The sequence below is a fragment of the Botryllus schlosseri genome, chromosome 11 (assembly GCF_051294905.1).
Source record: "Botryllus schlosseri isolate E-star chromosome 11, Bs_hap1, whole genome shotgun sequence".
NCBI lineage: Eukaryota > Metazoa > Chordata > Ascidiacea > Stolidobranchia > Styelidae > Botryllus > Botryllus schlosseri.
Genome location: NC_137246.1, coordinates 17448164 through 17461862, shown reverse-complemented (window position 1 = coordinate 17461862; position 13699 = coordinate 17448164). Strand labels below are relative to the sequence as shown.

At 39.7% G+C, this 13699-nt stretch overlaps 1 protein-coding gene across 1 annotated transcript; it reads right to left on the bottom strand.

Annotated features, from left to right (window-relative positions):
- Positions 1–4377: 4377 nt before the first annotated feature.
- LOC145450566 (gap junction Cx32.7 protein-like) lies at positions 4378–11939 on the bottom strand. The gene is made up of 6 exons (XM_080329085.1): positions 11258–11939; positions 10320–10491; positions 10196–10251; positions 8839–8967; positions 8217–8391; positions 4378–6418 (listed from the first exon to the last, which is right to left on the bottom strand). Exons 1-6 carry the CDS (start codon positions 11495–11497, stop codon positions 6153–6155), a joined length of 1038 nt encoding a protein of 345 aa, XP_080185211.1. The 5' UTR covers positions 11498–11939; the 3' UTR covers positions 4378–6152.
- Positions 11940–13699: the final 1760 nt, after the last annotated feature.

Genomic DNA, 13699 nt, shown 5'->3' with positions numbered 1-13699 from the left:
TCCAACATTTATGCTTCATGTTGTTGACGTCACCATGACAATCGTAAGAGTGCTGTTCTATTCCTCCATCGCAGAACTAAGGCTTCATCTCGGACAGCGTTTATGATTCTGCCAGATGCAGTCACAGCAAGAATACCCCAAAACAGTGTCTTAACAGATGCCACTTTACCAATGCTGTGGATCCAAAAAGACGGCATGGCGATGAACTTTAGGCCGCAAATAAGATCAGATAACGGTTTCTCGTATAAAGTTTCGTAGAGGCTTTCAAAACCACTGGCGTATATTATAGGCTTTACTGCAACGCCGGCCACGTTAACACACCAAAGTGCATCCAGAGCTAACCCGGTACATCCTAGCAGAATGTCCAATACACTGAATGTATTTCTCGACACATCTCGAATTGACATGATGACTGTAGCGGTAGCTATCATATCAGGATTGTTCATTCAGCTACTCGCTACAATCAAAACCTTATCTGAGGCTTCGCAGATAACGTTTGATAGTTCACTATACAGTACACAACACAGACTTCCTGCCTGATACAAATACCTATATACCTTGGATTTACATATGTTTCGATGCTGCTTACGACAATGCCACAATAGTGACGTATGCTGTTTCCATGGAGAACGATATTAGTATGTCATGCATCACTGCGTCCATTAAGGGCTGTTTTCATAGGCGTAGTGACGTCACCATCCACTTATGTAACAGATTTGTTCAAATTCAAAGTTGAAGCTCAGTGGTTGAAGCTATGGTTGAATTCCTAATAAGAAATTCCAGCCATAAATAGCAACGCACTCGATTCACAAGGATTCGCGAAGGATCACCCTGTTAAAGAAATACCTAAAAAATGAACTAAAGTAAACAGTGCAATCATTACTAAACCCGCAGCACGGTCTCCACACTTCTCTATATTTAATCTGCCCGCTAGCTCGTAACTTGTCAAATGTCCTATGATCTTGAGGCAAGCCCATTGATGTGCACTGTGCAGTGTATTTGACTCGGTCACACTAATTTGAACTTGGGATAATTATCCCAATATATCTTCACAACGTACAGCACGTGACTAAAGTACATTGTATCAGATCTCTGTAACTACTCAAGTCAAGGCCTCAGTCCCTTCGTGTATTGCGCAAGCTTCACGGTGCCTTTTTCGTACTGCGAATACTTCGCAATCCGTTTTCCTATTGGCTAAACGTCACAACCATTGTTACTTAAAGCCGGAGTTCTAGGTAGATATCCCTAAGCTACTCCTCGCCATCCCATCCACGTATGCGGTGTCTTACAAACAGCCTATAAGTGGGCCGTGCTACAAGTCGGCAGTTACTGAATAAAAATGAAGAATATCGGACTGGTGTAAATGACCAATGACCATAGTAGTCGAAAAACACCACGAGTACCACAAACAAACAAACAAGATATATATCCCTGCCTTTTTCGTACCGCGATTATTTCGCCGAATTTTTCACAATTCGTTTTCCCAATATTGGCTAAACTTTACAACCATTGTTTCGTATACTGCTTGAGTATGGAATATCGCGTTTTCTCGAATGAGGGGTAGATATACATATTTTCTAATCGCTACTAGATGAAAATCTTATACATCATATTCTCGCAAATATTTTCTGAGTGCGAACTCAGGATTGAAGAACTTGCAAACCCAGTACAGGACTTCCAGGAATACTCAAGGCCTCCACTAGGCTACTGTTGCAGCAGTGATCTCTAATATCAATATATTTCCTGTGTTCTCGCCACTGATATAAGGGCATTTGTGAATTTTATGTTTCTATGTCATGTACAGGAGTTGTATTCCAATCCCCGGAAGTATTTTTTTAAATGATACAGAGAACCCGATGTTGTCGTTTTGCTGTTGGTCAAATGCATTCTTACTGGGAGCACCCCAGCAAAGAATGCAGTATTGTAAATTTGATTGCAATGAAAACTTGTATCCGCAGAACCCCAACCGGCAGGGCGTGTCTAACGCGGCTAGTGTCTACACTACACTATAGGGTTGAATTTAAAACAAAAATATATTTAAAACAAACGTATTTAACAAGGCGATTGACATTGAAAATATAGGGTAAATATAGCTCCTTTGACGAAATAAGCTTCCAACCCCTGTCATATACGGACCAAAAAGATTCTTAACCAGAACTACATCGTCATGCGGCGTTTTTACGGTCAGCGGTCATCGTCATCAGAACATTCCTTCCGCAGTTATGAACTATACATATTTCCCGACTATAGCTGTTGAGCAGACTATTTCGAGGATTCCAACCATTCCATATCGTATACGTCGGTTATATTGGGTGTAAGTGGCCGTGGGCTCATACTACATGTTTTTTGGAAAATATTTACACAATTATGGCATAATTATACAACTTTGAAAGAAACACAATTTTTTAACAGACCGTATAGTCTACACGTAGGGCTGCATTTAAAACAAATGGTGTTTTAAACCACGGATCGATAACTCCAAATGGGTCCCGGGCTATTATTTAAATTTTGTAGAGACCGCGGGCCGCATGAATTCAATAATCTAGCCAGAGAGGATCTGCCACACAGTTTAACAACCGTGTTCTTGAAACTTCAAGTCAGTACAACGCTGATTACAATACAACAAAATTATCATCACTTCAGCATTCAATTTTGAGCGATTCCTGACAACACTTTTCAGCGATCAAACAATCGCTTCTGTAAAACTATCTCCTCGTAAAGCTTGATTATGCGGGAAAGCCCCAATTCGTTTTCGGAGCATCTCGGATTTGGCACCTTCTGGGCCATTGCACGTCAAGGCAATATGCCCAAGCCCATTCGTATCACCAGGACCGTAACTGTCGCATCCAAAATCCTCCAATTTTGGATCCCGAACTCGACGGGCGCCAAAATTATTTTGCATATTAACATAATTAGTAGAGTATTTCGAGAGAAATTTCCTACAACTTTAAAATTTTCTTGACGCTTCGAGCGATTTAACGTAATTGAATGGCTGTTTTTTAATATGGGTACCCTTAGCGCCCTAAGAAAAAAACGGCATCATTTATTTAAAAAATAGGCATTTCAGAGCCCGCCATTACTGCTCCATGACACACCGAGCCCATAAATGGCTACTGAATCCATATTTACTGGACTTTAAGGGATAAAACGCCCTTTGAGGTTTTTACCCACAGGCGGGGTATAAGCGTGTTAGCCTTGAGGTCGCCAATGTTTATGAATCACTTGCCAGTGGTTATAGCGAGAATTTGTCTTCGGACTATGGCATAAATCAAACTATATCCGTAGTGAAATCATAAATAGGACTGGGAAATTAGTATCCGTTAAATACGACATTTAACTTGTTTCTAAAGGCTCTCTTTTGGTAAGAATATGATTAGAAAGTCATAAATTTTCATAAAACGTTACAAATCTTCGCGCGGGCGTGGAAATCAAGTGACAGTTCCATCTGACCATCATGTGATTTTTGTGATACTGTGACGCATTCAACGCTCGCTTTGCTCTGTCATATTGATGGTGGGCGTCTTACCTCACCTGCGCGCTTTACCCCACTCCACCCTTTATACATTGCCGATTATCCATTAACACGGAATGGTCCTGCGCTTGCTATCGGAAGCCCCTCCCTCCCTCAGCTTTGCCAGTAAATATGAACACGTAAACTAAGAGAGGATGAAAAATTATTATCATGCAATTACTACTAAATAAATACAGTCCATCCTCAAAATTACCGGACCACGACTGACCTATCGATCTCGCTTCCCATGACATGCCGCCCGATTTCTTGTCGCATTCTTTTTCTATACTATCTTCTTTACCTTCATTCAGTGTGCATGCCTCCTCTTTACATCGCCTAGGCCAAGGTGGGTGTCAGATTCCATAGACTACTCCTTGTCGCTTCGACATCTTCCTGTCTTTTCATTGTATCGCATTTTTGTGGTGTATTGAACTGATAAAATTTCAATTCTCTGGTCCGGCTCCGATCCGGCTCCGGCCGTAGCAGGAAAAATACTGATCCGGCTTCAATCCGGCTCCGGCCAAAAATTTAACAGTCCTGCTGGAAATCCGACCTAACAAGGCACAGTGATTCCCTGAATTTATAAATATGGCTCGTTTATATTCGCACTGGCTTGGCGGTTACTTGCGTGTGGTTGGTTGGTTGGTTGGTTGGTTGGTAGTTATTTAGTTACAAACGTCATGCTTATCCATAAAAATTCTGGCCTTATTAAAAAAGTACTGATCCGGCTCCGATCCGCTCGGGCTAAAACTGAAAAAATCCGACCGGATGTCCAATCCGGATTCGGTCCATGCTCCGCACTACTATACTGGCTTCTATTTCCTCCACAACCCGTAAAAAAAAATATGACGCAGAAACCAACAACGTTTCACGATCCCAAAAATTTATTTAATGTCCTAAAATGGGGTCACTATTAACAGTTGAGGAAGCCTTCGATTTTGCGTCCACAGGAGTAGACTATATAGTAACAAATTAACATGCTCGGGTTACCATAATTTTTCAAAATCTTTCAAAAATTCTGAAAGCTTCAGCACCGGAAAAGAACACTGGTGGTTTTAATGACTTTTCGAACGCTCTAGTAGTATGCTGACTAAAGACAAAAGGTCATCACTTCGTATTTACTCCCGAATTACTAGCTTTTTTACGGAAATGTGTGGTGTTGACAAAAAAGGGAATCACTTTGACTTGACTCCCAATTTACCAGACTTTTTTCGAAACTCTGACATTTCGGCGTCCTCCGAGGTCACTTTCTTTCGATTAATTGAAAAGAGGTAAAATCCGGTTAAAATAGGGCGTGATGGTAACCCCGTCTATGCTATGTGACAAGAACTTTAATTATTTGCTAACTGATAAGGTAGTAAAGTAGGGTTACCATACGTCCTTCTTTAGGAGGATTTGTCCTCCTATTTCAGGTTTTTTAAAATGTCCTCCGATGACGCCTAAATGTCCTTCTTTTTGGGATTTTGTCCTCTTTTTTGAAAATATTGGTTAAATATTGGGCAAAATTCGACTGAGATAGAGTAAATCAGCACTGAAGTAACGCTCCGTCGGCTATTTCGAGTGCTGAGCCGGAAAGCTGGCCTTTTTTTAGTCAACCAACTGATAATGTGAACCCCGAGTAAAAGCACCCTTATATTATTCCATGTTGCATGGTCTACTGGTATGCCATGCAAGAAAATAAAATTTACATTATCGAGAGTGGAACAGAATTCGTGGTATGATGAGTATATGCTATTGCTTATGCAAAATTGTGTTGAACTATTAAAATCTTGCGATAAGACATAAAAATTCTATAAAACAATCGGATTTTTTAGTCTAACAGTGCTTCAAAACGGGAAGCAATTCAACATTATTGGCTGCATTTGATATACTAAACAATATAGCCTACAACTATACACACAAATAATCCGTTAATGAAATATATAAAGCATAGAAACCGAGTGAAAATTAATTAAACTAGTAGTAATTCTGTCCCAATTTACTTAGAGTGGAACAAGCTCAACGACGGGAACCTGCCCGGGTGAGTTTTATCGGATCGGTGTCTAAAATGCCGGCTGTGCTTAAGACAGTGATAAAATATACATATTTCAAAAAGAGGTAAATTGTTGAGTTTGTGATGAAATTTACACACAACGAGTTGGTTTGAAAAAACGAAGTTATCGGGATACAAAAAATGTGAGATAGTAAAAAAAGACAATAATGTGAAAAACAAATTGGGAAGATGACCCAGATCGTTAGTCGAATAAATGATTCAAGGCTAGCTATGAACGAATTTGAATAATTTGCAACCGCATTCGATCTGCGATTTTTTTAATGCTTAAACATGATCAATGATACAAAATCGAGAAGGAGGTCAATTTTAACCCGTCGCTTATCGCATTATTCGAGCAAGGATGGCAACTATCTGAGTATGGTCTACGAAGATGAGCCTTTAAAAAATGTCACATTGAAGATAGTTCAACATTAAGATAACTGAAAGATTCAAATGAACACCAAAAAGATAGTTTACGAAAAGCAACATGTTTGAATTCGCCATCCAATTGGTTTTCTCGTCCGATATTCCAATCCTGGACAAATTTCCCCGAATGATATGGAAAATCTTTCTTTGTGGCCGATAACGCCCCGTCCACCAAAGCATGCTTCAAATAAACTCATCCATTTGAATGCCACCATCTCCGCCTGATATACTACTTCTCGCATATCCAACTCTAATTCCTACTGCTTGGGGATATCCGCCCTTGTATCTGTTATAGCCATCCCGTCTTCCAAATTGAGGAGCACTATTTGAAGCTACTTTATATTCCTTGGTGATATCTTGATGACGTTTGGTCCAAGCTTTATACATGGTTTTTATGCCGATATGATATAACTCCAGCACCCCCAAAGCGATCATCAACACCCCAGTTCCTGCATGGAATCAACGAGATTTGGTGATTAGCTCGATCTAGCTATGGTTTTGTCTTAAAAATCCTTCTATACGTACGACAGTATACAGGGGACAGTATACTATATAACAGTGGTCGGGAACCTACGGCTCGCGAGCCATATATGGCGTTTTTGGGTATAAGATATGGCTCTTGGACAAATTTTAAATTTTAAACTTAATTTTATCGATATTGCAGCAACTTGTTAGTACATTTTCTTAACGGCCAGAATAATTATTCTCGTGGCAGCTTAAACATGTATTTGAGAGGTCAAGGCAGTTGCGTATCCAGGGATAAGCACTCGGACCCATTTATAAAATCCTCAAATTTAAGTTGCTGTAACGCCATCGTGCGCTGCGTAATTTTGGATTGCACTATATCTTAGTTGATCAAGAAAATATAGCAGACATGGGGACGCTCATATGACAATCTAGTATCTAAATTACAAACAACGCTTCGCTATTCACATCCAAATTGATAAGTCTTTCTAGTTTCTAGTACTGCGGTTAAAATGTAGGCGTGTAGTGCAACGTTTATGCTACCACAGAATTGATAAGGCGATCAATATTTATTTTCGGAATCAGTGCTATAGTTAAATTAGATTTATATCTGTTATTATAAATTCTAAGCTATAACGATGAATTGCGCTATCACAGGATGGTTATAGTAGCCTGCGAGTTTTTACAGCGAAAATATGGCGCCCACGACGAATCCCATGTAGTGAGTTCGCATTAGTACTACCATGACGTCACGGATTTTCAATGGTGACGCAACAATTGATTGGCAAGTATGGCTCTTTGGGAGTTAAAATGTAAAATATAGGGCTAACATGGCTCTTCAGACGAAAAAGGTTCCCGACCACTGCTTTATAAGGATGGTAAAATTCATTAAACTGCAACTTCCTATCATTTCCTGCGTCAAGGAAGAAGCAGGTCCAAAATAAGAATTTGCACCAAAGACTAAAAGAAAACTTGCATCGCCAAAATTTATCGAGGTGTTCCGGTTTTGAATAGTTATTCGTAATAATCGAATACTACGCTCCAGTCACATCGTCATGAGTGACATCTTTCGAATGACATCGAGAGTACTGGGTTGACGACTACTTCCGCAATATTTTACACAGTCAGACATGAACGCAAAAGAGGTGTGTGTTTGGAATTAGCACTGTGATGTTAGAGGTTCAAACCATCACTCATACTCCTCAGAAATACATTGCTGCTGTTCCTAAACCTAATGCTCTAGTTCAGGGGTGGGCAACCTGCGGCCGTAGGAGAGAATTTGTGCGGCAGTGGATCCGCAATTTAATTAATACGTATTGGCGGCCGTCGACATGCAAATTGAGTTTACGAATCGACTCCCGAATTTTTGATGGATATTAATTAATCTTGTCGCTTTGCGTTCGTCTTGAAGATGCACCCTGCAATTTCAAAAGTAGCCAATATTCAATCGGCTTTACTAAAGGTATGAGAACGTCTCGATCTAATTCACTTTTTGAAACTACTTACTAATGTAATTTACAAATCTTCATTTTGTACTTCCATCTGAAGTAATTTTGGCATGTCTTATAAATCTCTACTTCTACTTGAGTTGTACGGCGCAGTACCATTGGTGACTATTTTACCCTTTCAGTCGAAAACCAGAATCTCTTCTTAATCGAATGGCGGAAGTGAGAGATAACTTGTATAGGGTACAAATCACATGGAACAGAGCAATTTATGACAACTGTACGTTAGGGTTATTGTATATGCATGAACATGTGAACATGTAAGCATGATACTAACCAAACATAACCCACAGCAATACGGTTTTCTCCATCGGCCTCGATACGAAGCAGTCTACAGTGTTAGGACAAGGCCACCTGGAACACTGAAAGAGTTCCGGGATATAAAATCTGAAGACGTAAATGCGAAGCTGAACAATGATGAATGCAATCTCCAAGAACAGTCGAAAAGCAACCTGAATAACAAAAAACGAAATGATATTATATATATATTGGAAGTTGGAACTGTCGTATTATAATTCAAGGACGTAAAGTCTAAACTATACTACTACGATATGACCTCCAAGAATCACCCCACCCTCCACAGTGAAGGCATTGTCATCGTCTGTATCAGCTATGCAACGGTCGTAAGGATGTAAATTACGTGCGACAATAATCCTTGAAATGGCTAATGATATCCTATTAGCAAAAACGACAGCCCGTACCTTATACACATCTATGGGTGGCTCTCAGAATTGTATTATATTTTCTATTGTTTGGGGGCAGAGATAGCCATGCGCGTATAGTTACTCATTTACCGACGACATCATGCATTCGTGATTGGAAAGTGATGTGTATCTAGATATGCGTTATTTACTATCATCCTGTGTTATCTGACTTTGCAAATATTTATTCTTATTTACCTGGAACACATATGCCAACAGCAAGCGGGGCGGGTTGTCATCTTTCAGCTTCGTGGCTACAATCAAGGGTTTATCGTCGCCACTATCCTTTTCTTTGTTGTCTTTCTTATCATCAGTTTCTTTCTTTCCCTTTAAATCGTGATAATGATGGATAACATATCTCAGCGCTGAAATGCTATAATTTGTGTAACTTTCCAAGATATGAACTCCACCCAACAGCAAAGTCATGAGCATTATGGCATGAAATGTAAAAATAGGTATGCTTCCAAACAGATAGGTAATTTGCTATTAATAATGGGTCCATCGAGCACTCCTCATATACAATACCTATGTACCATATGTCAGGAATTCCTTGAATACCGATTGCCGGTATGTATATCATAAAATTTATCTCATCGATGGTACAAACACATGGATGACGCCTCGTTAACAATTTCTAATATATGTCTATAGCTCACAGAATTCGCCCATACATTCGTGAAAGACATTAAGCACGTGTGCAGAGTTCCTGATGCTCGTAAATAAATACACCATGTTCCTTGAAACTAATACTCGTGAACTGAGACATATGATCTTCTCATATTCAAGCTCGTAACATAACCACTGTTCTAACAATATAGCTGCATGCAATCGCCTTCCCACCAGTGCTGGGAAAAAATCACTACCTTCTAGTCACAAGTCATCATATCGAGTAATAGCACACTTTGACATGAGTCAAGTAAAGTCAAATTTTCGAAGTACCAGGCATGTTTTTTTTGCAACATGATTGAAGTAACATTAGGGCCGGGTAAAACAAATCCAAGCAACCGTAGTCAAATCGACGTGAAAACTGTATGTCCATGTCCATTCAAATCTATCTTCGCCCCAATTTGATGGCAATATTCGGAAGCGTGATAACTTGTGACTATTAGCCTAAATTCTAAGTTCAGAATTCCTTCCCCGTCCTGAGCAGAATTAAGATTCTACGAGGTGGGCCACAGAACATTTTCAAAGCGGAGAATGGGCGACTATACTATAAAAGGTTGAAAGCGCCTGCTCTTATGCTAACCAAATCCCTTGGTTGGCGGTCAACTTATTTGCGACATAGCAGCGGAGAATGCGCTACCAGGCTGCGCATTGCGCTATCTTTTACCGGTCGCTCTCACATATCCCACCATATGTCGAGAACGGTCCGTAAAATGAGCATGAGTATGCAACATAACAGTATATTCCAACTCCAAGCAAGATTGACGCCAATGCGACAAGACAGCGTGTAAGGGGCATCGAATGGGATAGCATAAGAGACCACTGCTTATTCGGTTCAGTCAGTGTTCAAAATAAAATAGGAAAGTGAGAAAGATACGATTGCTTCACTTACTTTGTTATCCTCAACACTTTTTATTTCCCCTTTTACCACGTTGATGCGACTGTACTCTATTACAAGGAAAAGAAGCATAAAGATTATCGCGTGCATTGGCAGTATTGGCACACAAGGGGAATACCGGGAGGATCCGATCCGGACAAATATCTCCAACTTTGAATTTTCTTCGATTCGGCAAGCTTCTTTTTCCGGTCTTCCTCTTTTTCTTTGGCCTTCTTTGCTTCACCAATTTTGTCCATCTTATGGGCGGTGTAGACAATAAATATTACGCTCGGAATCGCGACTCCAAGGACCTAAGATGAAATTGACTAGGAACATTACAATCAAGACAAATCGCGTAGCAAGCCCGGAAGAATGTGCCGAGTGGATGAAACATTTCCATCTGTGAGATTGAAGTCATACACGAATTCAAAGCCCTCATTTTACTGGCATTCTTGATCGCATCTCCCCTATACATGCCCTCTTGATATTCCTAGAATTGACTGATTTTCAGTTGGTAATTAACAATTAGTCATAGTCAAAATGTAGCGGGTGCAATGAAGACTCTGTATACTACTTTGGTAACTTTACCAGAGATAAATCGGAACAATTGAAATTCAAACATATCGGCTTTGACTCAAATTTCTTTATCCTAATGGCACCACTGTCTCGAATGTGTACCGTATACTTACTTTATGTATAGAAACGTATGAACAATGGGTGCCCATGAAAATTTTTCTTTTATAATACCACTCTATCTCTAGAACGATGCACACAAGTCGGTTATTGAGTTTGCCGGTTTAAATATGGGCCCGCAGTTTTGCTGCATGGAACACATGGAGGCACACAATCGAAGGTATAGGATATAGAATCAATGACCTTGAAGTGTCGTTACCATTCATATTTGAAAGCGTGCATGACAGAATTTTATAATTTTATAACTATATAAGGCATTAACGCAAGAGTCTCCCTTTATCTGTATCGTCCCGAATTGTCCTGACTATTATATTTGGTATCGATTTCCCGTGCCACATGTTTACGATTCCTCTCAAATGACTACTTGATTATGCAATTAGTCACCTGAAGAGCCCACAATCGCAATAACGATATCGGACTGAATTCATTGAAGCAGACGTTCTCGCAGCCCGGCGTCATAGTATTGCAAACGAATTCCTCTTGTTCGTCTTCGAAGACATCGTCGGCGATGGAGACTACGATCAAAAATCGCAACACAAAAAAGAAAGTCGTCCAAAATTTCCCTACCAAAGTTGAATGTTGCGCTACTTGTTCTATCAATTTTTCTAATATATGCCAAGCCATATTGACTTGTCAAAATCTAGGCCTAATTTTCTATAAAAACTGTAAACGGGACTGACAGACTTATACTGGAAACGTTAATTTGTTCTAGCCTGTAGTCGTCTCCCGATATATAATGCCATTAGTGCAGCAGAAATCCGAAATCCGGGAGATATAGAATGATTTTTATCGCTACCTGCCATCACTCTTCCTTGATGCTTACGTCGGCCTGCCCACCTGTTGCTGGATACGAAAATTAAATACAGTATTCTCCGATGCGGTTATTTTAAACCACAGCCAACCAATAAAGCTAATACACTCGATTGCGATTCTCCTCACAAACACATATAGTGGTACCTCAAAGTGCTGGGTCAATATATGTCTAACCTGACACTCCCTTCACACTTCTCCGTGCGCGGAGAAAATATTCTTTTGTATCTTGAAGTATCCATTTGCTAAAGCATTTTTACTGACCACGGTTGATTCATTTGATACATTATTATTTTTATTATTATTATAGTTGGTAAAAAAGAAATGGCGCTTATTACCGCGAACGATCTGAACGATCTGATACAAAAAATCATCGTATTATAGTTATCACATAGAGATCATAACTGGCCTGACATTGAATATCTTCTGCAAGAGGACTTGTATGACCTGCCTCGATCTTCATTCGTGTTCGGAACGCCGCTCTAAATTCTTAAGCCACCATGGTTAATGGTCATGGTCATGTTACCAGAGTGTTTCCATTTATATATACCGTTGCATATACGAATCGTACTGTGATGGAAATTTGCCGGTGTTTGCTAACTTGGTCCAACGTCAGTATATTTGCTAGACAAACACGACGGGCAATTCGGAAAATATGTTTGACATGAACATGATATATAGGGATGAAAAGTGGACATAACACCAACAGATGCATCCATGATGTCAACATGTATCGTATCGAGCATCACGATCGACTGGGATGAATGTCAATGAGATGACCCTTTGCCGATATTATTATAAGTTTTGAATTCCAATATGTATTGTGTAATGTAGTCTCTTATTAGAACTGTGTCATTAACTCATTATAGAGAATGTAGAGGGGGCCTGCATATTACCATATATTGACAGATGACATTCTCCATGATTGCCTCTAATCATAGGTTTTCTGGATCTATTTTAGGCACTCTACTGTAACGGTACTGATTCGTCATATAAGAGCATAACCGGATTGCATCAATGAATGGCTGACGAGAATTGCCGAAACGGTGGAATTTGCCCATCAATCCAGATTGCTATCGAATTCCACATCGACAAATCACTCATACTCATAGCCAAACTACTTTTGGTGACCAATAGAATGCGAACGATTTGTTCACATTAACCGTGTAAAATTTAACTAATCAGTTTCTCTTTAGCAATGTATTTAAGATATGGCATAAGCGCCATGTAATCTTATATACCATAGACACAGAATCGAAAAGAAATATAGTTTAGTCTGTATTTATTTTTGTGGGTTATGTCATTAATGTGAACCAAAGGAAACACTTGATGTCCGCAAGTTGTGCCAGATTGTACTTTTGAAACGAACAGTGTAAGTCTATCGAATTCATAAAGTCGATACATTTAACACAATTTTTATGTTGTTTTAGTATATTTTATAACTACTGCATTGTGATATATCAAATAATAGTCCCATTATTAGGATAAATGACGACAACGGTACTGTTCTGAGGAAAGGGCTCACCTCGGAATTTTTTCGAGAAATTTTCAATCACAAATTCCCTTTCAAAGATTCCCACGAAACTCGGTAAAATTCGACAAAGTCCTGAATGTGTGTCTCGGGTGTGTGCGGAAGATAGTAGCCCGGACTACGATTGGTAGTTAAGCCCGCAATTTTATATCTATGCCCTATAGAGACGTCACGATGTTTCGGCAATTAACAACTTAACTTTTAACTCAGAACATTTTCTCTATACTATACGCCCCTGGAAAAAAATCCATCAATCATTCATTCACGTTTCGTACAGGTGGCACTTCTCTAACTGTATAAGGATCGCTCTGACATGCCATATTAAACGAAATGGCAAACTCTTATCGCGACGCGCACGCCTCTCAGAATGGATAATTTATTCCCGGGCGGTAGGTTACAGTTATTCTCCTCGGTCTGCTGGTTGCGAATTCAATGCATAATCACTGTCTTGCAGTAAATCACTCTTTCACTAATGACGATTCCAC